Raw genomic sequence first — 24,130 nt, forward strand, 5'->3', positions numbered from 1 at the left:
TAACACCTAAGTAATGTGAAAACAATATTTTTTTAACTATCAATTTTAGCGCATGTTAAAAATCACATCTGACAAAATCAGGTCTCTCCTTTTCTTTTGGATGTGACAGGGTGTGTGATTTCTGGATTAGTTTGGTAGAAATGTCTGGTCAACTCAGTACAGAGAAGGTTGTCGGAGTTCTGTTCCTGAAGCGACCAGTGATTCTACTGAATTTACCAAATTGATGGGCTCATGTAAACATAGTCTTGAGATGTGAATCTGATTTATAATAATCTCCACATGGGCATATGGATGCTCTATTCTGAACCACAAACTCAGTCTAGGAAAACTGTCATCTAGGTAGGCATGCAACTGTAGCTCTTTGCCTTTGGGTCCAGACTCACCTGCAAAAAGCAATAATGGGGGTGAGCCATAACAACTGAATATTTCCACCTAAAAATTCCAAGATCTGTAGTGTCACCAAAAGGAATAAAAATGTTAATAAAGGAGCATCAGCCATTAAACAAAAACAAACTACTGATATCAATACAACTTACAAGAGGTCAACATCAGTGAATGAATAGTTTGAGAATGAAGACTGTTTTTCTACCCCAAATAAATTTCCTTAATTTAAATAGATTTGTCAGTATTAATGGAGGGTTTTGCTTTAATCCTTGGTGTCTCAGTACCACTTGCTGAAACTGTTTTCTCTATCTCCACCCTATGAATCATACAAGCTCTGGGTTCTGAAAGGAATTCACTTTGCTACGAGTTCAGTCATTTTTCTGGGCACTGCTGATTTTACCAAGATGAAGTCTATACAAATTAACTGAAAGCTTCTTATTGAAAAAAAAAAAAAAAACATCAGGGTGCCTAAATGCATATTTAAAAAATCAAAACTGACTAAAAACTGAGTCTCACATAAAGACCTCAAATAAGGGTTGTTAACAACCCGAAAACCAGCACAAAGTCTTTTAGAGGCTCTGAAATCCTGCAACTTTCCTGATTTCATATATCCTTGGAAGGCCGAGGCATATAACACAGACTTTGCCCAACCAAATTAATCTTGTCTGTAAGCTTTTGTGGCTCTCTACAAAAAGCTTTTAAGTTTCTCCTTTCTTTCTTAATCTACCATCAGTAAAATCCTACTTTTATAGTGCCCTTTGCACCTGCTTGCATAAAATGAATAACCCAACAGTTTAATTATGCACTATTCTATCAGTTGGGAAGTGATATAAAGTTGCAGACAGAAAAAGGAATAAAACCCTCTTTTGGTATCCAAAATTAATATATGTCAAGCTCAGGGTAAATCTTAATCTTTTTGAAACATTTTTCTAAAATAGATGTTCTTTTATCACCTGGCTTATCAAGACCCCTTGGAGGGAGGGGATTTTTAAAAAAGGCATTTGGTTAACATGCTGCAGAACAGCACTCTCTTTTCCACCTCACTTCAGGCTGTTCTTGAAAGATCTGAACAGTTGTATAATAATGAAAAATGGGCAATACTTGTGGGGCATTGCCTGCGCTCACATACCTCCGCCCACGCATTCATCATTCTGCAGGTATTGTCAGTGAAAGTTTAATTGCATAAACACTCTGTAACTGTCCTGTCATATTTCTTGTCAGTCTAGATTCCCTCTCCGGGCTCACTATCTCACAAAACTATAATTGAATTGCTACCAAATCACAAGAGCACCCCCCCCCAAATAAAATCTTTATGAATAGAATTTGTTTCCTATCAGCAGATTTGACAAATTGTGGCAGAGGAAGGGCCTTGGTGATAATTTCTGAGTTTATTCTCAATGTAGCTATTTGCTGAATGCTTTTATCTATTTTTTAAAAATTTTAAAGCCCCAGTTAGAGTTGGGGGGAAGGCATCCAACAACCCCAAGGGGCTCTGTGGTAATAATTCTGCAGGGCCCAAGGAAGCCAGTGGAAAAATGGGAATATTATCTTTGCTCTACTGCAAAAGGGTACCATTGGCAAATGAAAGACATAAGAATTAATCTGGAATTAAATTGGGTACCTGTCAAAGCTAAGATTTCACCAAACCATGTGAATTCTTAGTTATGAGGTATTAAGTACCCAATTTAGTCAAGTGTTCATTCCATTACACTTTCACTTCGTTTCTCCTTGCACCAAACCTTTCGGTGGTCATTACTCATGTATGAGCTCCGAGCAGCCAGATTCTTTGACAGATTTTAGGACCATGAACAAATTAAAATTAATCAAAGGCATGACATGCAATTTACTAAATATGTGATCATGAAATTTTAATGTATTTACAGCATTGTCAAATTATAGTCCCCAAACCCAGAATATATCTCACATAGCATGAGAATTATCTTTTTAGTTATTGTTCCATATTATACTCTTATAATCTAAACCTCTCGTTCCCACCCCAGTATCACAATATAAACTCTCACCAAAGGCCCACATCCGAATCATTTTCTTTTATAATTCTTTTGGTGATGTGGACATGAAATATGGCTGCTGGCGAATAACTCTTAAATGGGACTGGGCTTCACTCAGATTGACAACTGTCTGATTGTTTATGTTTTTAAAATGTGCTTATCAAAACCATGTAGGATTGATGGGTGTTTTTAGATGAAGTTATGTTTTTGCAACAGACTTAATTTAGGACTAAGGTTAAGGCTTAGGATAAATGAGTGCATTAGATGATTAAAGGACATTTGTCTTGCGGGACATTTAAGTCATTTATTTATGACACTTAAAAACACGCTAGGAAAGAAAGCACCATGGGTTTAACGAATCACGTTTATACAAATGTTAAACTAAAACTAATGACATTTTTAATGGAACTCCAAAATATGCCAGTTTTTTACTAAATATCCAGAGGCAGAATCAAATGAGCAATGGCGTAAACATGATGGAAAAAATATATTAGAATTTTTTAAAAAAAAGACTCTCAACACTATGTATGTGTGTGCATATATGCTTATGTCTCCCTTTTTCTAAAAGTTTTCTTTTTTTAATTCTAGGGGCAAGGTTTTCTGCTTCTCTTTAACATGCTCTTTTATTCTAAATAGTAGAAGAAAAATTTCCAGTGGTATAAGAATTTGGACTATTGTACTGCACTATACTCAGTATGATAAAATACCTTGTCAGGGGCAACTGGATGGCTCGGGGGATTGGTAATGGGATATATAGAGCCTTTCACCCATAGGTCATTGGCTTGAATTTTGTCCAGGTTGGCAGTGACTAAAAGTCATTAACATCTTATGACTGCTTGGTGGCCTATGTGAAATGAGTTTCTTAATTTATTTATTTAAGTCCATATATAGTACCTATAGCCAGGGCATCTGGGCATCTCTTTTACAGAAGCATTCTACCAGATCTACATTCATTTCAGTTCTCAAGATTACTGATGAACTGAAGCCCTCCTACACAAAATAAATTTATTCATTTAAAGCTCAAACCAATACTGAGTACACCCACCCTGTTCTCCAGAACAGACCAAAAGGCTGCATGAAAGCCAATTTGATAGTAAAAGGAACCTTAGATGGTAGAGACCTAATCCAATTCTGGGTCACATGGTCTGTAGTGAAGCATAATCCATGATGTAGCTATGGCCACGTCACAATGGCCCAGACAGAAAGGGAAAATATCAGTCAATATCATCGTACTAAATCATCAGGTCATAATCATGACACAAAATAACAGTTGCAAATCTTAGAGTCTAATGTGGAGGTTTATTCATAGTAGAATTTAGCAGCTTCCAACATAGCCTTAGAAAAAAGGAAGTCAGTGGGCACAGCTTGGTGTGCAGAATCTAAGAGCACTGGACTGGTCTTCTGAGAAAAAAGATTATGCATCCTTGTCATGTTTTAGAGAAATGGAGTATACCAAAACATGTGAAGCCCCAAAATAGAATTTGCGTATTATAGAGGCTGAACTGAGATAATTAATGTATGTCCAAAAGTGTTCTTCCTGAAACAATTGTTGGAAATTGAGTCTTCACAAAGGTCTCTATTTAGGGTGTGTACATTTATTTTCAGAAGCACACTTTTGGGAACTGTAAGCCATGTAGAAAATGGGTCCCTAAAATTAGGTAACTGGAGTATGGTGTCAATGAAATCCAAATTCAGGCCTTTCACAATCAGATGCCAGCTTCCTGTCATTGACCCTGGCCTGCCTTTCCATAAGGAATAACATTAGTAATAAAAAAATGCTTAGGTCAGCAGAATTAATGATTAGTACTCAGTGAACACTGTGTGTCTGTCATACTACTGTTCTAAACATGGTAAATGTATATACTCATAATACTATTGTATGTTAATATATTAATTCATTTGAAGACAAAACCAACAGGTGATTATCCCTACTCCAGTCTAGAGCAGAGGGCTAAAATTTTATAATGGGCACATAAAAGTTAATTAACTTGTTCAGTGTCACACTTCTAGTAAGTGATAGAACGGGGAGATGATCACATGAACACAGCTGCCTTGTTCGAAGGCTGTGTGCCCTTATCTATTTAACTGATACAGAAATGATTAAGAAGTATATCTTAACATTTGAGTTAGGACTTTCATATATAGTCAATTCTCAGTTATTGAGGTAACCTGAAAGCTAAATAGATTGCAGGTTTTTAAACATCTGTACTATAGGCCATGCAATTTAATCAAATTGTTACAAATCAAAGAAAACCCTCTCGTAACTGATTACTATCCCAGTGCTGCATTGGGTAGCCATAATCATATACTTAACCAAAATGAACAGGTGTCTTGCTCTGGTGGGTGAGAAACCAAACACAGATTCTGTGCTCTGCTTATGCAGACAAGAACAGGGAGCACAGGTGGGAGATGTGAGATTCTACAGATCAAAGCCCCGGGCTGTGCTAAGAATGGAGTGGACAAGATTTGTCCTGCAGTATTTCAGTTACCTAATTGTATCATCTAGGAAGGCACTTGGGGGGGGGTGGGCTTCGAGGACACCCTAGCAATGTTTGAAAGAGGGACCCAAGGAAGTAGATCTTTTAACCACTGAGCTGAGTGGCCCAGCTATGAGCCTGTGTGTATCAGGAAGGTCTTGGAAGAAGAGTGGCATGGTTGGGGAAAAGTGGGATCTAGATAACAGGAACAGGATCACATGTGGTGCTTAATCTCATCTTTCCGGGTGTAAGAGTTTTCTGGATAAAAAATGTTTCCCATAGCCAGATAAATTGGATAAGGGTAGTTTTAAAAAACAGGTTTAACGATTATACAGATTACAAATCTTCACTAGGTTCATGTTCTTTGTTAATCTCCAAAAGGAAGATTGTTTGAATGAATCTTTTCCCATTTCTATTTAGCGGAGGTACCTTCTTTCTTTTCTTTCTTTCCTTTTCCTTCCTTTTTTCCTTCTTTCTTGTTTTCTGTTTTAGATCTTTACCATAGGTTATGTGTATATACCAGAAAGAGACAGTGAGAGGGAAAATGAGAAATCACTCCCAGAGGGATGGCCACACTGCAATCCATTCTCCTCCATTGCCCTCTCAGGATTTTGGGCATGCATGCACATGCTCCCTGCATGATTTTCAAGCTGCTAGGTCCAGGATTCAAACTACACTTGCCCATGTGGTAACCTGGCGCCTTAACCACTACGCCATCTGCTGGTCCCTCTTTTTCTTTAATTCACTATAAGGCACATGTGCTTGCTGGGGGAAAGACAGAGAGAAAAGGAGAAAGGACGCTTGTGGAGCACGGTCATGCCATAATCACTTCTTCTCCATCTCTCCTATCAGGGTTTTGGGAATGCACACATATGCACTTGCGTGTTTCTTAAGCCAGTGATCTAAGCCAGGACGTAAACCACACGGTCAGCCATGTGAGATCCAACCACTGTCACAACAGTGGTTGACCCAGAGGGACCCTTCTTCAAAGAGCATCTCATCGGGCAGTTATCATGAGGACTATATTTTAGAAGGAATGGCTTAGAATTTATACCAGCTGAGCATTTTAGAAAGTAGAAAAGATCAAGTGGTCTGTTAGAAAGTGACATGCTGATTTACCTACTCTTTAGAAAATGGAGATCTCTGATAACTGCTTTTTTTTTTTAGATTTTTGCTACAGGGTGCACACACTCACGAGAGAGAGACAGAAAGAGAGAAATCATCCCCCCAGGGGGATGGCCATGCTGCAATCCCCTCTCCTCCATTCTCCTCTCGGGATCTTGGGCATGCATGCACACACTCCTGGTGTGAGTTTAAGCCACTGGGTCCGGGACTTGAACTGTGGTCAACTACATGAGAGTCCAGTGACATAGCCATTATGCTAACTGCTGGCCCCTTTGTTAACTGCATCTTTTAATAGAACTTTTTGACTTGTGGCTTATGTGAATATGAGTTCTGTGAGAGCAGGAACCTTTGTGGTAACTACCATATCCTAGGGTCTAGGACAGAGCACAGGAAATAAATAAGGATGGGATGAGTGAGAAATGAATAAGCAAGTGAATGTCTTCACATCAAAACTTTATCATTTCATAGCATTTCTGTGAAATGTAGTATGTTTCTCTAAATATTGTTCACATTTTAATATTTACATTTTTGGTGAATTTTTAATTATCCATTAACTTAATTTCTATATTTCTGATCCCCCTCTAACATTAAACCCTTGCTCTGTTCAATGAAGAGATGACTGGATAACAACAAGTAGAGTTTAATTCTTTCTGAGAATTTTATCACTGTTCTTATTGGTGTTTTTATTTGAGGAGGATAGCCTCATGACCAGTGAGAGGCATTGCCAGCAGACTGACATTTTACCAAAAGCACATGATATATATGAATAAACAATAACGAGAGACAGCTTTGAACTCTGAGAGACTGTACATATTAATATTTCATGATCAATAGCAGGTATAATTTTGTAATTTTCAAAGCTGTCCAGATTTCATTGCCAACTGATAAAGTGAGTGGGCATGAGTCTTATCAATCCCAATCATGCAAAAGCCTAAGAAGTGCAATAATTTAGAGTGCACAATTATGGGTTCCTAGCTAAAGACATTTTTTTAAATGTATATTTCTGCCTTTTATTTTTTTCCCCCCTTAGGTTTTTGTCTTAGGGTGCATGTGCTCATGGAAGAGAGAGTGAGAGACAATGAGAGGAAAAGTGAGAAATCACCCCACTGGGGAGGCTAGCCATGCTGCAATCCCGTCTCCTCTAGTCTCCTTTCAAGATCTTGGGCACGCATGCATATAAGATTTTAAAGCCACCAGATCCAAGACTCAAAACATGGTTGGCCATGTGAGAGTCCAGAGACATAATCGCTCCACCACCTGCTGATACCCATTTCTGCCATTTTCTAAGTATGAATTCCAAATTCTCATTTCTTCCTTTGCCAGGCCTCTCAGTATTTTTTTTTTCCTTTTTTTGAGGTTTTTGCTATAGGATGCGTGCACTCGCTAGAAAGACAGAGAGAGACAGAAAGTGAGAAATCACCCCCCCCGGGGGGGGGATGGCCACGCCACAATCCCTTCTCCATTCTCCTCTCAAGATCTTGGGCATGCACGCACACATGCCTGGTATGAGTTTAAGTCACTGGGTCTGGGACTCGCACCGTGGTCAATTGCATGGGAGTCCAGCGACATAGCCATTATGCCAACTGCCGGTCCCAGTATTTCTTTTTCGTAAGGTCTATTCATTTCTGGATTACTGAAATAACCTCTTACATTACTTGGTTTACAGTCTTCCCTATTCAATGCATCCTGTACATTCTTACAAAAGCAAAGGATCCAGTATTAAATTCAGTGAAAAAAAGAAAAAAAAATCCCAGAAGTTACCTGCCGACAGGAGTCAGTATAAAATAGGAATATTTATTTGGTCAGAGCTGCCCAGAAAGCACAGAGAGCTCCCCAGATGGAGGTCTGAGGCAGGGGTTGGGCAGCTATATGGGATGGCTATATATTTTTTTCTTTCATTTATTTATTTTTACATTTTTCCACAAACATTTACTTTCTATAGCAAAAAATTTTAGCTCATAGTCCATAATTTTTATTGAGAAGCAGCAAGGAGGATGGTTTGGGGTGGGAACTCAAGGTTGCTGGGTTCAAATCCTAGATTCTACACTTACAGATGTATGATTTTAAGGTATTTTCTAAAAATCCTTTTCTTAGTTCTTTCATCTGTAAAATAGGAATAATGGTTTCTTTTTCATAGTATGGCAGAGTGCCTGGGGGGGGGGATGGCCACGCCACAATCCCTTCTCCATTCTCCTCTCAAGATCTTGGGCATGCACGCACACATGCCTGGTATGAGTTTAAGTCACTGGGTCTGGGACTCGCACCGTGGTCAATTGCATGGGAGTCCAGCGACATAGCCATTATGCCAACTGCCGGTCCCAGTATTTCTTTTTCGTAAGGTCTATTCATTTCTGGATTACTGAAATAACCTCTTACATTACTTGGTTTACAGTCTTCCCTATTCAATGCATCCTGTACATTCTTACAAAAGCAAAGGATCCAGTATTAAATTCAGTGAAAAAAAGAAAAAAAAATCCCAGAAGTTACCTGCCGACAGGAGTCAGTATAAAATAGGAATATTTATTTGGTCAGAGCTGCCCAGAAAGCACAGAGAGCTCCCCAGATGGAGGTCTGAGGCAGGGGTTGGGCAGCTATATGGGATGGCTATATATTTTTTTCTTTCATTTATTTATTTTTACATTTTTCCACAAACATTTACTTTCTATAGCAAAAAATTTTAGCTCATAGTCCATAATTTTTATTGAGAAGCAGCAAGGAGGATGGTTTGGGGTGGGAACTCAAGGTTGCTGGGTTCAAATCCTAGATTCTATACTTACAGATGTATGATTTTAAGGTATTTTCTAAAAATCCTTTTCTTAGTTCTTTCATCTGTAAAATAGGAATAATGGTTTCTTTTTCATAGTATGGCAGAGTGCCTGACATATGACAAGCATTTAATGAATATTAGCAGTTATGCTGAATAAAGGATTCAGGAATCCACAGGCAGTTGTATAATATGACAGTCTTCGAAATTTCATGGAAAATTACATTAGGAAAAACTATACATGGATATCAAAATTTCTTTTGCACCCAGATGGATTTGTACTTTAATTCTATTTTTCCATGAGGTTTTTGAAGTCCCCTCATGTGATCAAGGGAGGCTCTTCCCAAATTTGGTATTTGTGTGTGGGTGCACATGATTAAATAATGTTTTCACTGGGTTACTGTTCTCTTTAATTAGTTACACTCAGAGCTTCTCACACCTCTCTCAGATGTTGCTCTGGCACCCCAGCTCCTCCTTGGTCAGGCCCTATCCTAGATAAACATGTACTTGCTCCCTATCTCCCAAGCACAGCATTCTCACGTTCACTGTGCTATGTGGGATGGATCTCCTGGCAGACTGTGCTCCTAGGTTTGTGCCATGCAGAGTAACTCGTCATTTCTCCTCAAAGGCAGCCCACAATCATTGAGCTGCTCCAATTTCATATACCATGTGCTGTTTTTAGCCACAATTGTGGGTAGCGACAGTATCTTTCTCCTTGATTCTCTGGTTGTTGACTGCATAAATATGAATCTTCTGCAGATGACAATTTTCTAAGGTCAGGTGTCATATCTGCCTTGCCTATTGTAGCAAAACACTCAAAATAAAAACATGCCATGGGTTCAAATCCAAGGTCCGCAGTCAACTGTCGTATGGGCGAGTCATCTGTTGTTTCTCATCTTGGTTTAGGGTCATTTTGAGATATAAGAATGCCTACTCTTGTAATTGGGACATAAACAATAAAAGCCATTAAGGTAAATGTTATCAGAGTATTTGCAACAAGTTATAGCTTGACTAGACAGACTTAAAAGAATTTCACTGATGGGACCAGCAGTTGGTATAATGGCTATGTTGCTGGACTCCCATGTAGTCAACCGTGGTTCGAGTCCTGGACCCGGTGGCTTAAACTCATGCTGGGCATGTGTGCATGCATGCCCAAGATCCTGAGAGGAGAATGGAGGAGAAGGGATTGCGGCATGGCCATTCCCCCCTGGGGGTTGATTTTTTTGCTTTCTGTCTTTCTCTCTCTTTCTGGTGAGTGTATGTGCCCTATAGCAAAAACCTCTCAAAAACAAAACAAAACAAAACAAAAACTTATGTCACTGAAATCAGCCCAAAATAAGCAAAAGGGAGGCTATCTGGAGAAACCTCCCATTCAGAATACTGCAGAGCCAGAAAGAGCAACTATTAGAGGAATTGATAGTCATGCTATTGGGCAAGTTTTAGGCTAATTAAATCAGAAATGGATATAAAACGAAAGCCCCCAACAGTCACAGTCTCTGTATGTCTAGGTAGGTCAAAGTAACTGGTTCCCAAAGAAGCAATGTTTCTGGACTGTGAGTTTTAGGACTGAGGTTTCAAATCTGAGATACCTCTGCCAAGTCTGTTAGCAGCAGTGGCTCTCTTACTGATCTACCACGGTGTCTTGGTCACCACTGTACTCCGGCATTGTATTAATGACTGGTACCTCTCACGTGATGGTCAGCTCTTGGAAGGCGAGGAGCTCCATCTTTGTTTACACAGTGCTTTGTAGACCATCTGACACATGGCAGGCATGCAATCAATGGTTCCTGAATAATTTACACAATCCTTATCAAGTGGGCCTGAATCTTGAATGAAAATTTATTCTAGTTAGTAATAACTACAAAAAAGAAACACATTCTTTCCTCTTTTCTAGCTAATTTTGTCAACCAGCAGAACTTGGGCATTGCTTCCTGTTGGTCTCAAGAAACTATTATTGTGTTTTGTGAGCAGGTGCCTCCAGGAGGAGTAGATGCCTCCAGGAGGGTATGTACATCTCCTGATGGACACCATTGCTTTCTTGCTCTGTTTCACTCCTGCCTTGGGAAACTGTTCTGAATGGAAGGACAGAGAAATGCACAGAGCCTGGCCCAAGGCTGACTGAGGCAGAGCGTAGGTCCCAGAGACAATTTTAGTTGTGTTCCTGGCAGGGCACATAACTAATGTGGACCAGGGGATTCAGAGTTGAATTTTGCCTATAGTTTATTCAGAGGCTACTTACTGTTTACTGCAGTATAAGGAATTTCAATGTAGGGATGAAGTAAAAGAAAAGGGCTAGGGGTATAATGTTAGTCCCAAGTAAAAGACTATACCGAAGAAAAGTTTTATCCCACGAATTATGTGCATTGGAGACAGTTAGGTTTTTCACTTCGGATTTCAGAATTCCCTTGGAGAAAGAGTCTCTGGTATGGTTCTTACCAGGGTCCTATCACTTTTCTCCATCTAGTTCCTAGGTTCCCCACCTACTCCAACCCCAATATTGCATGCTTTAATCTTGACTGCTAAACTAACCTGTGTGGCTTGGGGCAAGCCACTTAGAATTTCCATGACCTACCTCCCCTGCCCCCCGAAGGCTATAAAACAAGGATAACACACTGACCTGTCTCAGAGGAACATGGTGTGAATTAACTCCTGTAATTAGCAGTTTCTGTGCTCTGCATACACCAAGTAGGATAAGAATGCCAACCATTATAGCAGTGGCTTGAGTAGCTTTGCTGTGAAAGCTGTACTCAGGGATAACTGCTTGGCAAAGAGCTGACAACTGGAAGTTGCAAACTTTACACAGAAGCAATATTTCCAGTATTTTCCCCAAGCAATCATGAGTAAATTGCTCACTCGGGGTGGAAATGGTTTCCAGCCAGTTCTGCCTCTTCTGATCTGTGCACCCTGCAAAGCTCAGTCAATGCCAGGTAACTGATCCTTCGTAAGTCTGCTGTTTAGTGCAGATGAAGAATTCAGAATGGTATAATTTGGACGGGAATGAAATATCTTGGCAGCAGTATACATTAAAAGCAAATAACTTGTGCTTGATTCAAGGCAAGAGTTATAGAAATAGAATCTATAATTTTTAATTATCCAGTGACAAATATAGCGACTTTTTAATTTTTGAAATGAGGAAAAAGAGGTCATCATTAACAATGTGTCTTGGGTTTGATTTTAGAAAATAAAAAATTGTACCCCTTATCATGAGAGGTAAAGTGAAGTCAAAATTATGACCTAGAATGCTATATATAAAAACTGTTAAAAAATGGTTTAAAAAACTGATTTCCTAAACCTTAAATGGAAAGTTGAAAGAAAAAAACTGAGTGAGCTCATTGCGTATTTGGATAAGAGCCCTGTGCTTCCATTATTGAACAAAACATTTACTACCCTGTCAATACCATCATATTAATTTATATAAAAGCAGTGCCTTTTTGAGCTGCAACCCTTGTGATTGAAATTTCAGAAGAGAATGTTACTTTTGGAATGGCACACAGAACTATGCTGAGATCCAGCATCTTTTCTGGAACAAAAAGGCTGCCTTTCTGTAGCTAAGTGAGTCGCCAACACTGATTTTCATGAGTCAAGGTGTCAGGTGCCAAGGGATGCCAGGGGCTGCAGCTGTGCATTCTGGGAGCTGGCCTGGAAAGGGCGGAGCTCAGGTCTGAGCCAGGGGAGCCCAGTAGGAAGAAGAGATTGTATTGTACTTTTCTTTAGCTTCCTCAGATCCTAGCAGTACCAGATTACTTTGCAAATGTTCTTACCATACACACAAATTAAGGGATACCTGTGCCTTGGCTTTGTATACCAGAAAAGAACAGTGGAAGATACGTTTCTTTTTTTTTTTTTTTTTTTGAGAGGTTTTTTCGCTATAGGGCGTGTGCGCTCGCCAGACAGACAGAGAGAGACATAGAGACAGAAAGCGAGAAATCACCCCCCAGGGGGGATGGTCACGCCGCAATCCCTTCTCCTCCATTCTCCTCTCGGGATCTTGGGCACGTACGCACACGCGCCCGGCGTGAGTTTTAAGCCACCGGGTCCGGGACGCGAACCGCGGTCGACTACATGGGAGTCCAGCGACATAGCCATTACGCTAACTGCTGGTTCCCTGGAAGATACGTTTCTATCTGTGGCAGTTCCAGGTGATCTTGTGTAGCTTAATTGGAGATAAAGGTGACTTTTATTTATTTAGTTTTTTTTTTTTTTGCAAAAGGGCATAATATGCTCTCTGGAGAAACAGAGATAATGTGAGAAATCTACCCCCAGGAGGGATAGTCAACTTTTAGGCCACCTTGTGGCATGGTGGTTGAGGCAGTTGGATCCTACAGGGCTGATTACGTGGTTTGAGTCCTAGACCTGCAGGCTTGATAACACATTGGGTGCATGTGTGTCTAAAATCCTGAGAGAAGGTATTGTGCTGTGGTCACTCCCCTTGGGTAGGAGGGGTGAAAAAGTCCCCCCCCCTTTTTTTTCAGTGAGTGTCAGCATACTATGGCAAAAAAATTTGTTTCATTTAACTACTGCCTATTTTTAAAAAGTCGATTTTCTGCATAAAAAAATGGCACTGCATCAAGGTAGCTTCTGTGAGACCAAAGAATCATTTTAAATTTGGTGAGGCAGTCATTCCAAGAGTATTAGCTTGAGCCAGCAGTGGCAGTGGTTTTAAGGCAGCTGGATCGGATCTCACATGGTCAACTGCATGGTTCAGAATGGCAGCTTGAAAAACATACCAGGTATGTGTGTCCAAAATCTGGGGAGAAAAGGAATTGTGGTGAGGCCACCCACCAGAGGTGTGTTTTCTCACTTTCTATCTTTCTCGGGTAAGCACACATGCCCTGTAGCCAAAAAAAGGAAAACACATCTTTATTCAAAATTTGCAAGAAAAAAAATGTCTAATTTTGGGGGGGGTGGTATAAGCTAAGTTTATGGCTAAATGATCTCTTTGGGTTACAAAAAGATTAGTTTTTGTTGGATTGCTTTCTAACTATTAGATTTGCCACATAGATGTGGCTCTGAGTGTTACAAGAGTCAGACACATTGCTTATTTTTTGTATAAATTTTTTAAAATTGAAGAATAAGTAATAAAGGAAACTTTAGAACTTAGTTTAAAAAAAAAAAAAGAGTCAGGCTTGTCTAGGGGAATTGTGAACTTGTCCAGATCATTGCTCCAGCCCCAGAAGAGAGGCATTTCATATTCAATCCATCAGAGATCACTGTGGTACATTATCTGATGGATTTATCTTTGCTTATGTACTATGAATATGGAAAGGAATTAAACGTGTGTTTACAGTTTGATAAACATTCAACATAAATTATACATTTTAATTTCATTTATTAGTTGGGACTATTTCATTGCATGCAAACTGCCATTCGGATTGAAGGATTAGCAGTTTTCTGAATTTTAAGAACAAAATCCATTCCTATCTTAAGTTAATGGCTACATGGTTTGTATTCAGAGTTTTAGAAAGGCAAAAGTTGAGTACTGCTCATCCTAGTGACTATAGCTTGTCGTTTACACTTGCAGTGAATCCAACACTGTCTCATCAAGTATAATCTACTGCTAATGTCTGAATACTGTATTTTAAGCCCTATTTACATCTAGAAGAACTTGGCTCAGTCTTTCAGTATTAGCATGCAGAGTAGTCTCCATGATATTATCTTACCACATAATGACTCCAAAAATCTCAGAGATTAATGGTGATAACGTAATTCCAGAAAGTTGCCACTCTATATGTAGAAATATATTGGCAATAAAAACTAGTCACTGTATGCCTTTCCCCTAGCAAGGGATCTCTCACTTTTCTCTGATTTTTAAAGGCTTCAGATCAATAACTGGAGTGACATTATTAACAGCTCCCTCAACACCTTGGCCAGCGCTAATATTAAATCCATTACACCTTCTGTTTGACATTTGCAGTACAGCAGAAAGTGCTGTAGATACAGTCACATTGTCTGGGGACTGGGGTGGGATGTGGGGTTAGTAAGATGGTTTCCCTTGCCTGACTTCTAAATTCAGTTCATTGATAAGAAACCTGAACCAATCCCAAAACAACAAACTCCTTCTGGTGCAACCACATACTAGCCAGATGATAAATATAAGATATATTTGTATTTCCATGGGAAAATTATTTAAGCACTTTTTAAGCACAGTATTAATTTCACATATATTTTTATGTTCTGTATTGTTATTCCTCAGCATTTGTTCCCCAACTTACTTCACTTATTGTGAAAATCATTTCTTGAAGTCAGAGGAACTGAGTTCCTGTTTTATCTAGAAAAGCTCAAAGTTACCACAGCATGAAGGCTTAAGTAGAAGATGCAGATTATTTCTCTTCAGGCAAATATTTTACTGTTTCAGTTTTACTTGCCTTTAAAATACTCAGGATAGCTTAAAGAGCAGAGTATTTAATGATTATCTTACCCCACAGAAAAAAGGCTATCAAACTATGCTAACCTGAATTTTAGGTAACTAATGAGTTAACTGTGATGTTTTAGTCTGTCCCACTAGTTTGCTAAATTGTCTAAATCCTGGTACAGTATTGATTTCTCCTTCCATGAACTCACACCCATTCAATAAGCTGCAAGAACCTCTTGTCCTGGTGGAATTCATTCCAAGGTGGAGCCGGGAAGGCTACTCCTGGCCATGGTCTTATAGTAGGACCTGCTCACTAGCTAGTGGGACAGAAACTGCTGAAGTTAGGAAGGAAATGTTATCTGAATGAGAGAAACATAAAGGGGAAAGATGCTAAAAAGTTAAATGAAATTGTAGGTTTTGATATTACAATACCAAAAAGGAAAAAATACTACACATCTATATGTGTACGTAAAAATAGAAACAAAAATCTAGAAGGTTATATAGCACACATACAAGAATAGTAGGTATTTCTAGGTTGGATTTGTCATGATGGGCATAAATTAATTTTGTGATTGGAGAAAATAAAACTCTTTTACCAAAAAGGGAGTAGAAATACAACAATTTTATGGCTTAACATAGGGAGATTTTTGAAGTTCCTCCAGGACTTTTCAAAGAACAACTTTCTGTTTCCTAAGCTTAAAAACACAACATTGACATTTATGAGAAGAAAGGATAGCATTGCAGACTCATTAAGGGTAATGAAAAGATACAAGCAGAACTACAAAAAGAAAATGAACCATCCGAAGGGGATGTTCCTGGGTTCAGTGTCCCTCACGTTACAGGCGCCTGGCTGAGGGAGGGAGAAAGGGCTGCCTGCAGGCCAGTTTCTAAAATGTACAAATCATAACTTCTTAAACAAGGCCGCTCATATTTTTTTTCTTATGCATGACCTAAGATTTATCTAAAACACTATATTTTCGAAACTATTAATAAATGTGCATACAAATAAAATATCTGGGTTTGCTGTGCAGTCAATAGCACCCCCTACACCCCCATTATCTTGAGACTGATTCAAGACAAGACAATCACAGGACTGACAGTTCTTAGAAATAGAATTCCTATTATGGCACAGTCTCACTGCCTCTTAGACTGGTTTAGTCACTTATTTCCTTTTATTATAATGCCAAATGTTATTTAGATTTCAGTCATTTAGTAATGCTACACTGAACACATCAAGGCTTCTGAAAAATTCCATACCTACTAGTCCTTTCATTTTCATAATAACCGCATATCGATAGCCCTTTTCCAACCAAATTACACTACTATTTGAAAAAGAATCTGTGCTTTATCAGAGTTTAAAAGATTATGAGGCAATGAACAACAGTCTTCAAAAATGTTCCTTCGTGTTATTAAGAATTAGAAAATCTTGTTAAAATTCGCTCAGCTTTTAAGAAACATAAGCAGCTTTGGGATGTAGTGCCTGACATGAACTTTTTAAGTAATTCCCTTGGAGCGATCATCTGCATTAGTGAAGATATTTCGTTCAAGGTAGCACCCTACGCTGCTTTTTAGTATTTGAGCAGTCACTCTAATTGCTTTTCTAAGCCAAAGTTTGAGGCTAACCAACACTACAGACTTTTAAGGTTAAGGTAGCTTAACATTCTCTAAAGGTGAAAGCCATACTCACCATCAAAGAAGAGAGAGCCTAATTACACCCCTCTTACCTAATGGGCCCAGATCATTAAGGATGTGAAAAGCAGAGTTTCAAATCTCACTAGTTAGGAGTCCTCGTGAAGGTTAAGGGAAGGAAGCTCAAGTATATGTTTAGTACCTTTCAATCACACTTCAGTGATAAAGGACAGATTCTCTCATAGCTCCTATTATGAGAACTGAGTTCTATTATGAGAACTGAGTTCTAAATTATGAGAATTGAGTTCTAATGGTACACCTAGATTGTTTTATATATGCTAGTACTTCCTAGCAGGCATGAGATTTAGAGCACTTGTATTCAAACATTTGGGTTTGCTGTTTTACCTTCACTTTAGCCTAGGACAGACACCTTAGCACAACTAGTATATGGACTGTGGATATTTTCTTTCCTCAGCACGTGTTGGATGAGACATCAAGCTCAACATGAATCGACAGGATGATCTGGCTTCTAAGAGGATCTAATTCAACCTTAGGCTGCATTAACAGAAGAAGAGTAGCCTATACTGAGAAAGGTGACAGTCCTGCTTTGTAATAATCACAATCCAGCTAGAGGGCTGAGCTCAGTTCTGAGAACCAGATTTTTCTTTAGAGGGTCACCCTCAAACTGAAGCACAGCCATGGTAGCACGATTAAGGTGTTGAGGTGCTTATGAACATGCTACTGAATAGTGGTATGGAATGAGCACTGTTTGACCCAGAAGGTGGGGGGGGGACTTGATATATCTGACTTCATATATTTGAGAAGTTGTAATACAGAAAGAAGAATAAATCTGAAATGTGTTCTTAGAGGGAAGACATTAGATTTTAGCTCCTCATTAGGAATAATGTTCTATTATCTATTAAAACTGCTCAACAACGGGGTGGGCTACTTTGTAAGTTCAGGGGCAGCTTCCAGCAGAGAATGGAAAGGTTACCTGCTGGGTTTGCTGTGGAGGAATGGTTGAGTATGTTTGTGATCCAAGTAAACAAAGTCCACGTTTGCAAGGCCTTCCTTCACACAAAGGCTTAAAAACTTAAATTCTTTTACACTAGATGAATAAGTTTTCCTAATCCAACCCCAGAATGAGAGAATAGAAAACTTTTTCATGCACTGCCTTTCAAATACTCTAAGATATAAACATTTTAATGACATATCTATTCAGTAAAGTCAGTGAGCTGTGGTATGAGACTGTATGACTTCTGCCCTGAACAAAATTATTTTCATTTTTAAAGGGTAAGCCATAGACTTCAGGGCTGGCTCTGTGGAATGGCAGCAGCACACTGCTTGTGTGGAGCTGGAACCATACAGATCGCCGGCTCAGTTCCCTTGTCAACCTGTGTTTAGTGGGTACATGAGCCCCCATTGAGGGTGCTGTGCTTATTTTTTCTGTCTCTCACTCTTAGAAATATATTTTTTAAGATAGGGGTTGGAATCCATCTGTTTAGGGAGCTGGATTCCAAATCCTGGCCCTGACAACTTGAAGAACAAACAGGCACCATATACATGGATATCCAAGATGGAGAAATAGAGAAGAAAGCATTGTGATGTGGTCACATCCCATTAGGCAATTAAATAAAAAAGAAGTTTAAAATATTCTCTTTTCTCATGCATGGACCTTACTGAAAAAGGATGTTCACCAATGCTACAGAATAATGAATGTACTAGAAGCTTCATCAACTTCCATGAAGAAACATGGGTTAGTTCAAAATGGAGTTGAAATGTTTCTTCCTTTCTGTGTGAGCAAACATACTGAGATTTTTTTTTCCCCTAGGCAGGCCAAATTGAAGTATTTTTCTCAGAAGTATGTAAAGTTATTTTACTATCAATCTTAGATAGGTTTTCCCATTTTTCTTTCTAATAAAATGCTTTGGTATTGTGAATCTATTTTAAAACAACAGATCAAGTAAAGTACTAGCATCTTTAAAGAGTGCAAAAATAATTTCCCAAGTAAGCAAATAAAACTTTGCACTTCAAATCAGGCCTTGATTCATTAAAAATCTTAAACTTCTCATGAGAAAAATTAACATTTAAACCACTGCTGCTTGGCCAAGCACTCCACCACACAAGAATATGAAATATCTCCTCTAAAAAAGTACAAAAAGGACAAAACCACAAATGTGGAACTTCAATTAATTTAAAGCCCCAATCAGCAAAGAATAAATCCTTCGCAGATCTAATTACCAGCGCTCTCGGAAGACCCAGGCCGACCAGCCAATCTTCCCCGTGTTTGAACAGCTTGATGAACTAGGGGACTGATGGATATCAAGTCATTTTGTTTAATTTATAAATGGATTTTCCCCTAATACTTAAATTATCATCAGTACAACACAATGAAAATGGGAACATTCTGAATGCAAAGTCTATAAGAGTCCTGGAAGGAATCCCAATGAGGAATGTCACCTCTGTTCATTCCTCTATACAATTGATCTAATTAAATACTGAGGGTGGAAAGGCAGTTTAAAATGTAGCCATTTCTGTTTTCTTTTTAGCCTTAATTTATCTGTTCACATCTTTCAAGTACCTTCTGATGCTTAAAAAAAAAGAAACCAAGGTTTCTGCAAGGCCCTAATACTTTTAATTCTGCACAAGCTAATATTCAAACTGCCTCTGCCACAGATTCTGCTGAATAATAAATAAGTGCATTACATTTAGCCATGGTTAACAATAAAAAGGAAGGGGGGTATTTCAAATCAGAAGCTTTTCCCTCCAGTAATTTGAAAGAGAAACTGAAGGAACTAGTACCTTCTTTATGTATTGCTCAACTGAAATTAGATCTCTGGATTATACTTATTAAAATGTCTTCTTATTTTCAAATCTCTTCCTTATTTAATTACTGCATGGGACTGAAAGCTGCACAGAATTGTTAAATACCCTTACACCTATTTATAGTCTCTTCACATGGGTAACTTGAGCATATTCATTTGGCAAAGGTCCTGCCCACCAACCCACACGTTGGGTTTGCAATTCCCACCTGGCTCTGGGGTCTCTGACTGAGAGGAGGAAGATGCTGAGCTGGCTCCGTCCTCGGCGGTGCCCTGGGAGAGGAGACCCCGCCCTGGTGGGAGCTTCATGCCCAGCTGCTCTGCCATCTCCACGTGGTCCCCAGGGTGGACATAGTCAAAGACACTGCTGCCTGTCAGCTCCACCTAGAGGGGGAAGAGAAAGGGTGGGAAAGACAGATGTCAGAGGCTTTTCCATTTATAAATTCAGTACCACAGTCATTCGATTGAGTAGAAAGAGAAATACATATACTCAGGTCTCAGAAACAATCCTGGCTCTAAGGCTTTAACTTCAAATACTTAAGGATTCTGGAAGTTGAAAGAGCTATAAAAATCTTTTTTGGTTTGTTTGTTTTCGCATGTATTTACTTAGCAATTGTTTAGCCCGTTCTTTTTTTTTTTTCCTCCTACACTGTTGTTTGCATAAAGCCAAAACATTCTCTGAAATGTGGACAAGTCTGCCTGGCATTCAGCTATTTTATCCACGCATCATCAAATACTTGCATGTTTGGTGTCAACAGGATGATTGACTGAATTCTACAGTTTCCTTATTGAGAAGTTTGGCCTTTGTATGGAAACAGCTATAGAAACAGCAGAAGATAGCGAACGAGTATTCTCCTCTAAACACACAGATTTCCAAGATGCATTTTACACATATCATCTTATTTCTATGCAAATTTAAATGTTAGGAGTGCTGCTTACAAGTATATGCAAAGGCATAATGTTTTCATTAAATATTACTCATTAGTTCTGTAATCATATGGAGAATTTTCCATGCAAAAGAGGTCAGCTGGGGTCTGAAGCAGCCATTTTTTTTTCTGCTGGTATCAGCTTGTTTTGCCTTCAATCTAATAAAATACACAGTACAGATCTCCTTGAGGGCTTTTTTTTAAAAAAAAAAAAAGTTTTATTTTGTGTACTCTTTGAATTAGGCTGCCTCTAAAGGAAGAGAATGAATATCAAACATCAGAAACATTTCAGCCTGAAATGAAGGCACTACCTTATTTCAGTGCTGTCAGACATGACCTGTGTGTCTGGCTTGTGAGCTGTTTGAGGGGGCAGAAGTTGCTGGTAAGGATTGGCCTTTCCTCTGTACTCTTCTAATGTTCTAACTTTTATCTCCTTCTAAGAATAGCAATAATGCTGCTAAGGCAATGTACTTGGGTTATGGGTATTACAGCAGGGAGTGATGGATCTGTGACAGGACAAGCAAAGGCTCTTTCCCAGGTCACTAATGGGTTTCCCAGTCCTCTGGAGTGTACTGGTCTCAGGCCAGCTATGAAGAACCACGGAAGCTGCCACAATGTCAGACTGTCACAAGTTTCTTGGTGGACATTTACCTCCAACCCACCTACCTCATTTCCCTTTCCTGTGTAATTTCTAGCATCTCTCTAAATTCCACCTGAGTGCCTGAACTCTTTTTTTTCTGCCAAGAAGGCTGGCGGAGGAAGATCTGTCACAGAGAGCGTAATACTCAGAGCAATTATGATCCCCACAACTCCAAGTGCTGGTAAAATGATCGCAGCTACTCCCAGACACCATTTGATTAAAATCTTAACAGGCTATACATCTTCAACATCAATCAATTAACAGAGGTATAGCCAGAAATATAGGAGACTAAATTCAGTTTGGTTAATAGCTATTCCTGAAAAAAGGTTCACATAACTTTTACCGAAAATGAGGTACTTTCTCTTGCTATTAAATTACATTCTCCTACTGTATTACCCAACTACTGACTATATCATTTTACAATACCTATTTCCTCCATTTGGTATTGTTACAGAGTGTAAATCGGGATTCACAGTGATCAGCTCCTACCCTCTGGGAGGGGGGGATTACATAGAAATAATCCCTTTAATGTGCGCCTTGCCTCTAAGCACTTCTCACAGTAATAAATGGGTAAACTGACTTTGAGCAATTAAGAAATTAAATGAAACTAATAAAATGTATGTTTTAATATTTCTTGATGGTTATTTTGTTTGGGGATTAGTGAATATGAGGAAGTCGCTCTCATTTTCCATGGAGTCCAAATGCAGCACTTTAATATTTCTGTCACTTTTCTCAAACTCCGATTTTTTTTTCTTTAATACTGCAATGTGCCTTTTGGCGAAGATTGCGATGAGATGACAACAGAAGTGGGGGACATAAAATACATTTTGGGGGGTTCAGGTTATTGAATATTCATGTCTTACAGAGAGGAAGAACAGGCCACTACCTCTACAACTGGATTTCCTTTCCAGAAAATAATGTCCTGAGTATGGGACACCTCTAGAACAATACTGAGTCACAATGTCTCATATTGCCTTGTGGCATGGGGAAGATTTTCTCCTCCAAGGGCCTCATGGGTTTCCCTGCATGATACCTTAAAGCCTGATCTTTTTTTTTTTAAAGAATTATTTTATTTCATTTATTATCATCATTATTATTTGTTCAATTTGACCAGAGAGAGACAGAGAGAGAGAGAAAGTAGGAAAGCAAGCCTCCAGGTCTGGGACTAGAACTGTGGTCAGCCATGTGGGAGTCCCGTGCTTTAACCACCATGCCACCTGCTGACCCCCTTAAAGCCTAATTTTGATGGGGAAGTTGACACTGAGAATCAACACCATCATAGTCTTTATATACTGTAGTGAAGGCCATATGGTGTAGAGAGGAAAGCACCAACTATGTGGAGATGTAACTGGACTTGCAGATCAGAATGTTTTCTTCCTCAGCTGTGTGACCTTGGACAATTCATTTAACCTCCTTGGGCTTCAATGTTGTATTATAAAAGGGGCAACAGTATTCTTCTTCAGATCTTTGGAGAACACCCAAATTGTATTCCACGTGGAGACCATCTCTGCAAGGCAGTGACACTGAAGACTGGGATAAGAACAGTACTGCTTTACCTGCCTCACAGCCTAAGTTTGAAACGTCAGTGAAACCATGCAGAGGAAATAGCTTCGTGAGAATAAGACCTTCCCAAATGCCTGCTGCTGCTGTGTAGTGGGTAAGAATGGATGACACATGGAGATATATCTTCCTCTGTAACTCCGTGTTGGCTCGTTGAGACATCTCTTTAACCAGTAGAGGGTGCAGCAGGGGCAGTCCATGCTTTGAGCTCTGACAACTCTAACAGCTACATACTATGTGCAGGTACTTTTTACAATGTTCTGATTCATCCTGAAAACAGTCGTTTGAATGGTATGAGTGCCCCATTTACAGAAGAACCTGAGTACTGGAACAGAACAGTGGTAGAGACAGAATTTGGTTCAAGGTTCTTGACTTGACCTACTACCTCTCAGGAAATAGTGTCTGCAGCCGCAGAGGCTAAGCAACAACCTCTGAGGTCCTCTACCTTTCAGACTCAATTTTAACAGGAGAGAGCACTATTGGGTGAGAACCATGAAGAGGGAAACTGAGGGCAGGTAGTTTGACAAGCTCCTGGGCTCCTCTGCCATTGGACTTTGGATCAAAAGAAGGCATAAAAGGAGGTGTACTAAACCAAAATAGATATGGGGTTACACAAAAATTTACTTATACATGCACCTCAAATCATTATCATTTCTATCATATTTTACATATATCTAACACTGTCAACATTTTTCATACTACTTTGACTTCACTTATTTTAATTCTAGAGCTAGGAGAGACCTTAAAACCCACCCATCAATGACCTTTTATTCAATACCCCTTTATTTAACAGGTGAGAACTCTACAGTTCTGAGAAGTTAAAATGCTTTTTAAATTTAACCGAGCTGTTTGGTAGTAGCAGTAGAAGCAGAGTTTTAAGACCAAATGGCTTACTCTTGTTCCACCACTTTGTTCACTAAACATTTGCCTTGTCTTTTCCTTATGAAGGCTGACAAGGTAACAACACAGACTAGAACTCATGTTTCCTGGCACTAAATTCTGTGCCTCAAAATACACTACAAAAATAGAGACTGGGAACTTTTTTACTTGATATACAGACATCACTTTGTAATGGTTTAAAGTAGGAAAAATAAATAGAGCTACAATCTAGTGTTAATTAGATACCTTTAAATTCCCAGTTACTGACTTACCCTATTCTTTTGTCCATTGAGAACCAGTATGTAGTATGTCTATCATCAATGTTTATTGAATGAATAAAGGATGAGTATTTAGGGTTGAAAAAAGTTTTGCTTTTTTCTTGTGCTTGATTTGATCAAGTTGAAGTTGGTTCTTTTACATTATTCATGGCATTAGTATAACATTAGTTAAACAACTTACAACATAGCACTATAATATGTTGATTCTCAGTAAGTGCAAGCTATATGCAGTAAGGCCTATTCCTTTTTTTTTTTTTTTTTTTTTTTTTGGGGTTTTTTTTCTAT

General features: G+C 39.0%; 1 protein-coding gene across 1 annotated transcript in view; it reads right to left on the reverse strand.

Moving 5' to 3' along the window:
* The window catches only part of NPAS3 (neuronal PAS domain protein 3), a gene marked incomplete at its 5' end in the record, with an annotated part of 831,631 nt that overhangs the window by 124,436 nt on the left and 683,065 nt on the right, over positions 1–24,130 (reverse strand). Inside the window, one exon of the mRNA XM_027773383.1 lies at positions 19,772–19,946. Coding sequence (XP_027629184.1) covers positions 19,772–19,946 — 175 coding nt within the window. The remainder of the gene's footprint in view (positions 1–19,771; positions 19,947–24,130) is intronic.

Source organism: Tupaia chinensis, unplaced genomic scaffold (assembly GCF_000334495.1).
Source record: "Tupaia chinensis unplaced genomic scaffold, TupChi_1.0 Scaffold000350_1, whole genome shotgun sequence".
In the NCBI taxonomy this organism is placed as follows: domain Eukaryota; kingdom Metazoa; phylum Chordata; class Mammalia; order Scandentia; family Tupaiidae; genus Tupaia; species Tupaia belangeri.